The following is a 10,061-nucleotide window of genomic DNA, read 5'->3' on the forward strand; positions in this document are numbered from 1 at the left end:
GACAGTGATAATGATGAATTACATATATATTAGCACACAGCCTGAGGACTCTCTCTGTCACATACATCCGCACACACATCTGCACACAACCTTCTTGCACTTAAACAGCAAACACCGAAAGAGAATGAGTCAGCTGAATTCTTAATGAGCGCGCACACGCGCACACACACACNNTACGTACGTACGTGCCCCCACGCGTGTCTGCATGCGTGCAGCTGCTGTTAAAAGTGTGTGTGACAGACAGTCTCTCCTTCCATGCATCTGTGTTTAATTAAAGGCAGAGTTTCGGCATCCCAAGCCACCGCCGCAGCCTATGCGAGCACGCACACACACACACGCACACGCACGCACACACGCACACACACACACTTGATGACAGGTATTTCCACTTCAGAAGAGCCACAATGCTGAGCTGTGAGCCCGGTGTCAGTCACTTCCTGTCTGAAGAGGTCACAGGTTAAACACTCTTCAGTCTCTTTAAATCCTACCACAGAAAGACAGTGAGACAGAGCAGAGATATCACAGTAACTGGACCGTATTCTTCTCCTTATCCCTGCAATCTTTACCCTCTGTACCCACTGAGCTGAACCTGTTCCAAGTAATAGAAACTGCTGGTTGTTAACACTTCCTTCGCCGAAAAACTGGAAGTCATTAACGCTTTTTTCACCAAGAAAGACCAACGCAAACTCAGACAACAATCGGTTAAGAAGAATTTTACAAACTGATGGTTCCCCAATGTGAGGATTTTGCTTTTCTGTTTTCTATCACAGTAAGACGAATATGTTTGGGTTGTGGACCGCCAGTAAGGCAAAACAAGAAGACGTCATCTGCGATAAATGTGTAAGACAAATGAAAGGTATTAGACATACCTTGGATTGCATGACAATGTACAGAGGTTTCTTTTTTTCTGGTCCCTTAATCTGTAAAATATTGCTCAAACAGGACATTTGGCAGCTCTGAAATTCACTCACACATCTTTGTGGAAACTATTTTGTGTTGTTTTGGTAGAATCTTGAAACCTTTCAAAGACGGCGTCACAAATGGCACTAGTTGCTGAAGTCTGTAAGCGGATGTTTACCTGCACTCTATCAGAAGGTCAACCAGTTTTAGCTTTATTGATGGACTGGGCTGTCTTATACATTCCTTAACTGCATTCCATCCACATCACATTACACCCATTGCAAATTAGGTAGGCATTGACACTACAGGGTATATTGTCCATTTGTTGATGTATCACAAAAGTGATTCTGAAAGATAGTGACCCGTTTCATTGCTGATCTGACCAGTGTCTGGAGTAGTTTTCAGTGTGGATTCAGGGTTAAGACTTTGAATGAATGGGCCAACATGCACAAAGAATACAGGCCCAGGTGTGCGACTGCTGCTTCCATCGCCTCAGCAGTCAGTCAGCAGGGCCTCCTCACTAATCCTCCGCCATCACTCAACTGGATCTCAGCTCTAATCTTGCTAGGCCAAAGCTCAGCAGAGGGGCGCTCCTGGCTTTCAACTGAGAACCTGACAGCTAATCTCAGCCACAACACCCCTGGGTAACCCTACACTCTCCCTGGGGAGCAGCCACAATACCCCCGGGCCACAGCGATGAGAGAAAGACCTCCCGAATATCAGAGACACTTCACACCTAGTGAGAGATGGGAGGGATAATATGATGGCTCATTTTTTGTTTGGATGCTTACAGCTGGTATAAACACAGGCACACTTTTCCATGCACAAGCTAATGGAAAAAGACACCGATCAATTTTTCCTGCGCTATCAATGCAGCTGACTGAGTCCAACACCTGCACTCGCTGTTATAGACTTTTTCAAGGTTGCTTGCCTGAATATGATCACCCATTCAGCACCAACTGGCAGGATGCAGCCTACATTACTCTTAAAGAGGCCGACTGGCTTGTTTCCAGCTGTTTAAAAGCATACAATAAGCAGCCAGAGGCTGTCAACTGGAACCGTTATGGCTGATAAGTATATGGTCTCAGACACAATGACCGGCAATCAGATACATGCAGAGAAAATATGTTACATTCATGTTAAGGTCAGGTATATGGAACAGGAAATATGTGCTGTGCTGTGTTCATGAATTATGTAGAACTATATGAATTACGTATTATTACAGTTGATTTGGTCTGTATTCCTACCCAACTGCGTGGTTGGCAATAATGAAGTCTAATCTTTTATTTGATAGTATGAAAATATAAAGCCAATATCCACTCAGATAGTATTTTGCTAGTGATAACGTGTGCAACAAAGCAGGCTTAGGTTAGCCAGCCAGTCAGTTGCAACCCAGCCACGCTTCATAACATTATCCGGCACCGGCTGCCCCACAAAGTAGACAACAAAGTAACCTGCAAACAGCAAGCCAGCCAGATCAGGGCCCTGGGAGTCTGGATAAAGCTAGCTGACTATTACTGCTACGTTAGCTTGCTAGCGATTTGTCCCCTTTAGCAAGGAAGCTAATGTTAACCAGCTAAAACCACAATTACATATTACATAACATATTTCACAAGCTTTGCAGTAATGTTGGTTGTTTATAAGCTAACGTTAGCTGGTGTAGCACACTGTTGACACTGTGTGGAGAGAGAAAACAATCCTGAGTGCGCACCAACGTCACATCCACATCCTAAGTCCCGTCCACACACAGCTGAGAAAGTTGCGGGAGGTCTCATTTTTTAAGTTACAGTACAATCCATTCACAGATTGGCAATAAAAAGTGATTTTTACATTAAAAATAATATTTAAAATGCTTCGGAATCTTACATATGGCACCTTTAAGAAGATATTATTCCTTAAACTGGCCATTGACAGAGAGCTGTAACAGCAGATTCAGGCGAGTACACGATTTAAACAGAGATAAACAAAGATAAACAACACAGATACAAACACAGGGAGAAGCCTGACTCACCACTTCAGTAGGACGAAAGTATTTTGGGTCCACCTTCACATGTATCACCCCTGTCTCCTGGCAACGGCCGACCTCCTTCTCATCCTTTCCATCCCACCTGGAAAGACACAAAGTTTTAGCAGGAGGAGACATTTTCCCACAGCTGCTGAAGGTTCAGCTGTCCGTCCCTCCATCTCCCTGATCATTTTCTGGGCAGTTTGTTTCTTTAACGCCTCGCGCAGACAAAACATGTCACCTGCCTTTTTTTTCTGAAACCAACACAGCAGGCATTGCATCTTCCAGGACACAAGAGGGAGGTGAATGTGAGGTGAGACAGGGGAGGAGACTGAGATATGGCACTAAACAGGAGACAGGAGTTTCCACAATTTGGCCTCTTTCAGCCTTTCATTCTGGAACATTACTGGCTTCATCTATCCATAAATGTTCCGTGATGGCTCTATTCAAACATGACAACCAATACAGAGAGAGCTGCAATGTTTTCGTGATATTTGACATCTGGCATAAAAGAGGGGACAGTGGCACTGCTGGAAAACGGCACTGAGCTGGAAAATAACATGGATGAGGAAGAGTGTTCACATAATGATTCAATTAAAACTTATTCTGCAAATGAATAATCTCTGTTGCTTAATTAATGACAATCCTGCTGCTTTTCAGTCCAAGAAAATCTATACATCCCCCAACACATTTTCTCATCAATTTAATTACTCATCATGTAGATTTTAATACAGTCAGATGTTGCTGAAGCAGAGCTAAGAAAAAACTGTTGTGACTTCTTTCAACTGCGAGCCATTTTTCTGGATATACTTCACGTGTTTTGTTGGATAAGCAGTTGGATGAAAGTTGAAAGGGGAATTTAGCTAATAGTCTGGGGTGTTTAGTAAAACATTCTTCAAAAATAAACAGATTTTTATACCCTTGTTACATCTCATGTCATCTTCTCCACATATTAAAACTGGCTCATCCACATTATTTTGTGGTTTGTTATTATTTATTATTTTATCTACTTCTAAATAGGAAACGATAAACAAATCACTAATTTATTTCAACATTGTTAAGAAAACACAAACTGTGCACAGACTCTTTATGAACTTTAATATGATTCAGACTGGAAATGTGTTGTAAATGTTAGTAGGCCCGTGCTATAGTTGTTGTGACTTTGGAGCTCATTCAGCATGACACAGACATGTAAAATTGCCAAAAACATTTATGGAAATGCATATCTGAAATAGAATTGTGTGTGTGTGTGCACTCACACAATGGTTTTCCCCACATGTTTGAAGGCCTTTTCCACAAACTCCCTCACACTGTGCACCTCCCCCGTCGCTATGACGAAATCCTCTGGCTCCTCCTGTTGCAGCATCAGCCACATAGCCTGAAAGAGACGGAGGCACAGACAGACAGACAGAGACAGAGAGGTTAAACCACTGAGAGATCATAAAGACAGTTCAGTGCTCCACACTGGACTCTGCCCAACTTGGTACTGACAGACAGGAAGTGAACCTGCGACCTCTGAGCGGGGCATTCGGCCGTACCTCTGTCCTGACGTCACCGCAGGGGCTCATGGGACAAATACCGTGGGAAAGGAGGACAGAGCGGTCCCACAGGCCCACTGTGCTGCTGGCACACACAAAAACGCACACGTGGCCATGAACGCACACACGCACCTATGCACGCAAACAGATTCGCACACACTGGTCACCATAAGACAAATGAAAAGTTAATAGCAAAGTTAAGGAGGTGATAAACGTCCAGAAATAAAAGTACGACAGCATCCAGTTCTGACTTGTGTTCACTATTTCTAACTACACGGTGCAGGCAGTATTATTATTAGCCTATATACCCCAGTGAAAGCTGATATTCTGGGTCCCTTAATGGACCCAGCACTATATTAAACAGCCAGCGAGGGCGTCTGTGCGTGGTTCCATAATATTTATGGTGAACCAGAGCCAGCGGGTCAGAGCTGCTGACCTCTGGCACGTCTAGCCTGATTAGAAGAGACTCGCCGGGGACAGAGACAGAGAGACAGACAGACAGACAGACAGACGCTCCCATCTATACTGACAAACGAAATCAGGACACAAGCACAGATTTTTAAAGTGTTGTATACAGAGTGGGTATTATTTAGATTTGAATGCTTTTTGTATTCAGTTCTTCTGGTTCAGATTCTTGTTGCCTACGTGTTTATGTGTTGCCATAAATGTCAATGTATTCTGTGACTCCTCAGTGTTACCCCTTTAATATCTTAACCAAGAGTCCACAATTCGTAATCATTTCAATGCAGGCAAAAAACTCAATAAAACACTTCCTGTCGATGTCAGCCATAATGCTTTTGTTGTGCTTTTTGTAGTCCTAGTAACTGACATTGGTGACTCATTGGTGCACCAAAAAAGGGTCACCATATAGATACTAACTTTTTTATATCAATAATTCAGATAAAATATTAAGACAAATGGTAAAAGAAGAAATAGCTTAACTGAGCTGATTAGATGAAGAGATAAACAGATGCTTACAGATGTACACCTCATGAAGGTAAGCTCTCTACAGCAGAAAAGGTGAATAGGAGTGGAGTTTCCTTCCTCTCTGTCTCCACTGAGGTGACTTAAAAACTTTGCCTGTCTCGCTCTCCGAGGAGCAAATCAGCACAGTTTATGTGTTCTACTTGGATTTGATTTAGTGTGTGTGTATGTGTTCCATCCAGCCACATCAGGAGGTTTTATGTGATACAGTTGGATGGAGGAGAGGCTGGCTGTCTCCCTCTGCACATTTAGCAGATTCTGTGTTCCCTCTGCAGTAGTACTCATACATGTGTCTTTTGCAGACACATGAAAAAAAAACAAAAAAAAAACAACTAGAAAGCAAATATTCCCAGTTCCCAGTAGCAGCCACAAAAAGCTTCGATGTTCACACCCCACAAAAAACAAATGGAAACACTTTCCTAATGATTTTTCTGTTCCATAAAGGGTTTATTCACTTCACAGCATAAATGTGCTCAGTAAATTTAATTGATTTAGATAAGGAGAAATGTTGCCATATGGTAGTTGTCAGGAAATGTCAGTGTCGCAAAAATATTATGATAAATGCTTTGGGAGCCATGAATATCTACAGCAAATGTTATGCAATGTTCTTTCAATACTCTTCCGTGACCTGACAAGATAGAGGATCAGAGCTCCAAGAAAATCATAAGAAATCATCTTCTGGGGATCATGAATATTTATATACGTTTTCATGGCAATATGGCTGTTTGACATGCTGTGCACGAAGTTTGTTGGTTTTGCTAAAGGAAAGCTTATGGAGTGCCCAGAATGGAAAATGTTCATCCTCTGGAGAGCAAGCATGCATTTATTCCACCGAATGATACTCTCATGTGTAAAAGCACAACATTTGACCTGCGACAATGTCACAATCAACAGAGGAAAGATCAGACAGGTCACTATTAGTGAGCTACCTTTTGGAGACCATGGATATTGATATCAAATTTCATGGTAATGACATCCTGCTCTGGACCGAAGAGTCAGTCCCAATGACTGACAGATACAAGCTAATTAGATTTTGTCCTGTAGCAAAAAAGACGCACTAATCAGCCCATCTCGCCTCAAAAAGGTATGATGTGACTTGTGTATTAAAATACTGCTGATAGTGGTATTGTATAAGCACATGCCCTGAAACACACAAACACACACACACACACACACACACACTAAGAGTGATGGAATGCTCCTCCTCAGGGAGGCGAGGCCGTCCTATCTCAGGATCGTTCAGGGTCACCTGACCGCTCAACGTTGATGGCTCCCCTGAGCCTGACCTCTCACCCTCCGGCCCCTGATGAACACACCAGATTCTTACACCGCCATCCAAGCCAATAATAGCACCTCGGTGTATGACGGACAGCAGAACAAACGAATTGAAGCGTGTTCATGTTTCCACAACCAGAGCGCCATCAGAATCTGTGTTCCCAATTGTTTCCACATTTCGTGCTTGCTAAGTTGACAGGAAAATGAAATCATCTAACAAAACCACGTTTGTCTTTCTGTCAATTTATTTCTCAAAGGGTCCCTCTGGAGTTTTCTTGTAAACAAACAAAAGTTTACATTTAGTGTCACTCACCAAAACACATTGTGTATCCTTGAGGTCTAACAAACATGTGAAGTGCATTTCCATCATGTGAAACATTTTTTAAACCCAGCATTGTTTACCTCCACATTAACTAGTTTGCAGTCTCCTTCCTCGTCTCTGCACATTGTATTATATTCTGGCATTACTGCTACCTATATCAGTGGAATAGTGTGACACCATTGGTATGACTGTGTATCTCATCAACCCAAAATAAACAAAACGGGGACCCACTCATCGAAAAGTGGCTCCATAGCGCTACTATGGACCCACTCATCGAAAAGTGGCTCCATAGCGCTACTATGGGTCTAAACACAGGAAACCTTTAAGGAGTTATAACTGTAAAAAAAAAACACATGGAAATAGTTTCTTTCCCTCCTAAACGGTAAAGCAAAGCAGCATTTCAGTGCATGTAGGAAAGTACATGTTACTAAGTTAGCAGTTGGGTCCTAATCAAAGTTATACAATGTTGCCAAGCAAATATTCCTGGACTTTGACATATTCCTTTTTTACATGGAGCTATATTGTTATCTTTAAGTAGCCTGTAGTTCTTCCTGGACACCAACTACATCACTGTACTGTCTGTGTCAAATGACAGTGCTGGTGCCGGAAGAAGAGTTTGAAGCCATTTCTGGTCAATACAGCACACACTAAGGACTTTACTGCTTCAGTTCACTATTACCATCACAGAATCTGGAAAGAGCACCTGTGGGGGTTTGCACTTCTACGTAGTTAAAATGTCCATTTTATCTCTGTACTGAACAACCCCAAGTGAGGTTACCTGTCTAAATAAAGGTTAAATAAATCAGTAAAGTAAAAGTGACAGGACATCTTCATTAAACGTGGCAACATTTCACTTTAATGCGCTGACAGAATTGAGTCAACTTTATTTATGTATTTTTTATACACAGGATACTGATGGACAGAGATAAAAATATATTAACCAGAAAGCCAATCAATCACAATTTGGATAATTAATTAATCCTTTAACAGATCTGTCAAGCAAAATGGAAACATAACATCATTCATTTGGCCATTTCCTAGACCAAACGATTAATCCAAAAATATAATATATCAATAGTGAAAGAAATCATTAGTTGCGGCCTGACATATTACACTATAGCATAAACAATACAGATCATAGATCTAGCCTGAGAATTTAATCAGATGTAAATTCTCATTGTGCCATATTAAAATAATTCAACCTTTCCGTTCTCAATGTGAACAGAATTAATTATCACTGGAGACGGTGAAATATCAAACACTGACATCTACACTGTAATGTTTTGATCATCTGACTGGCTGATTATTTGAACTTGTAATGAAGCAGGCTCTTTTCCCTTTTCCTGCGGACCACACTGATGAATGTGGGGCCTGCAGTAAACTGGATGGCTGTGATGATGGGAGTTGGGAACGCGGCTCGACTTCTCTTGCAGCCAGAGAAAATGTTTACGGCAGGAGCTGAGTGATATGGCCTCTGCTGATTTTTAACCAGGAAATGTGATAAATAATATGATGTGTATTTTTCTGCTCATTGTAGTGGGAATATAGCTCAGTGAAATCATGAGAGACTACTGAGTCTTCTCACTCTGTGCTATTATAGAGCACCCGAGAATTCAGCCCCGACATGCACAGTTAACAGACATCAGCCGATATTTCCCCCGCACATGCAGCGATGCATCCTATTATCTCTGACTCAATTTAGCGCAGAAATATCAGCGCAAGCCTTCTTCTGACCTACCCTCCTCTACCTCCCTTGCCCCTTCTCTCTTTCCTTCCTCCCTGGGGTGTGGCTTGCCCCTCACCCCTCCCTCAGGATTGCTCTGCTTCATTAGCTATTTGATAAACAGCTCAGGGGTTCAGCCCTTCACGCTGAACCCGCACCTTCCTGTTCACATGGCCACAGGATGACCCCCATCACACACTCCACACTCGACTCCAGCTAAGAGACAGATACTGACCCCTGCAACCACCCACAACCCCTTCACCTGAATTATACTCTGACATACACAAGGGGAAACCTGGTGACTAAAGTTCAAATGCTATGTTTTGTTGAGAGACCGGGGGAAAAACATGGATGTATATCGTGTCTCTGACATTTTAAGTTCCTGATAGGAACGCTTTGAAATCTGTATTTTGGTTTAACTTCTAGTTGTCAAGTTCGTTAGTGTGACTACCAGATATCAGAAAAGTCAAATACAGTCAAGTGGTAGCTTCTGTTTTTAGATCTGGTTACATGTTGGTGAACTACATTGTTAAGTCTAATACATTTCTTCTCATTAATGTAGGGCTGGACAATATGACCATATATACCATAGGATTATATTGGATTTGGAGGATCTGACACCAATTTGATGAAGTGTCTTGATCCATCAGATTTAATTAGCCAGAAATACATTCAGAACTGCTTATTTCATCCATCAACAATTTGTCAGTTGAATTTCAAGAAAATCATCACAATGTTTATCGAAATTATTTTTGGTTCTTTAAATGTCTTTCAGTACTAAAATTATCTAGTATTATATTCAATTAGGATTTTAAATGAATTAATGTGGTAAAATGCTGTTGAAGCTCATCACTACTTGAAAGTCATGGGCTGAAACCGCTGTAACATACTTGTCTATTCTCTTTTAAATCTCATTAATATTAATTAATTAATTTTCAAAATAAAACATGGCTTTAAACAGCAGTCACAAAAAATATTAAATTCATTATTATTATTATTATTATTATTATTACTACTACTACATTATTACTATAGTCACTCCTCACTGTCACCCGTCTACTGTGCTTTGTCTCTGTCTCTGTCCTTCTTTGTTCTCTCTCTGTCTCTATGTCTCTTTCTGTCTCTATGTGTATCTATGTGTATCTCTCTCTCACTCCAACTGGTTGAGGCAGACGACCACCCACCTAGAGCCAGGGTCTGTCCGAGGTTTCTTCCTCTTAAAAGGACGTTTTTCCTTGCCGCCGCCGCCGCCAAGTGCTTGCTCATGGTGGTACTGTTGGGTCTCTGTAAATAATGTTATGAGGAGTTCGGTCT

At 41.6% G+C, this 10,061-nt stretch overlaps 1 protein-coding gene across 1 annotated transcript in view; it reads right to left on the reverse strand.

Annotated features, from left to right (window-relative positions):
* Positions 1 to 10,061, reverse strand: part of gmds (GDP-mannose 4,6-dehydratase) — a gene marked incomplete at its 5' end in the record, with an annotated part of 94,969 nt that overhangs the window by 33,915 nt on the left and 50,993 nt on the right. Inside the window, 2 exon segments of the mRNA XM_035654016.1 lie at positions 2,912 to 3,008; positions 4,165 to 4,283. Of these exon segments, the coding sequence (XP_035509909.1) occupies positions 2,912 to 3,008; positions 4,165 to 4,283 (216 nt within the window).

This window comes from Morone saxatilis, unplaced genomic scaffold (assembly GCF_004916995.1).
Source record: "Morone saxatilis isolate NCDOM2014 unplaced genomic scaffold, NCSU_SB_2.0 Contig12, whole genome shotgun sequence".
NCBI lineage: Eukaryota > Metazoa > Chordata > Actinopteri > Moronidae > Morone > Morone saxatilis.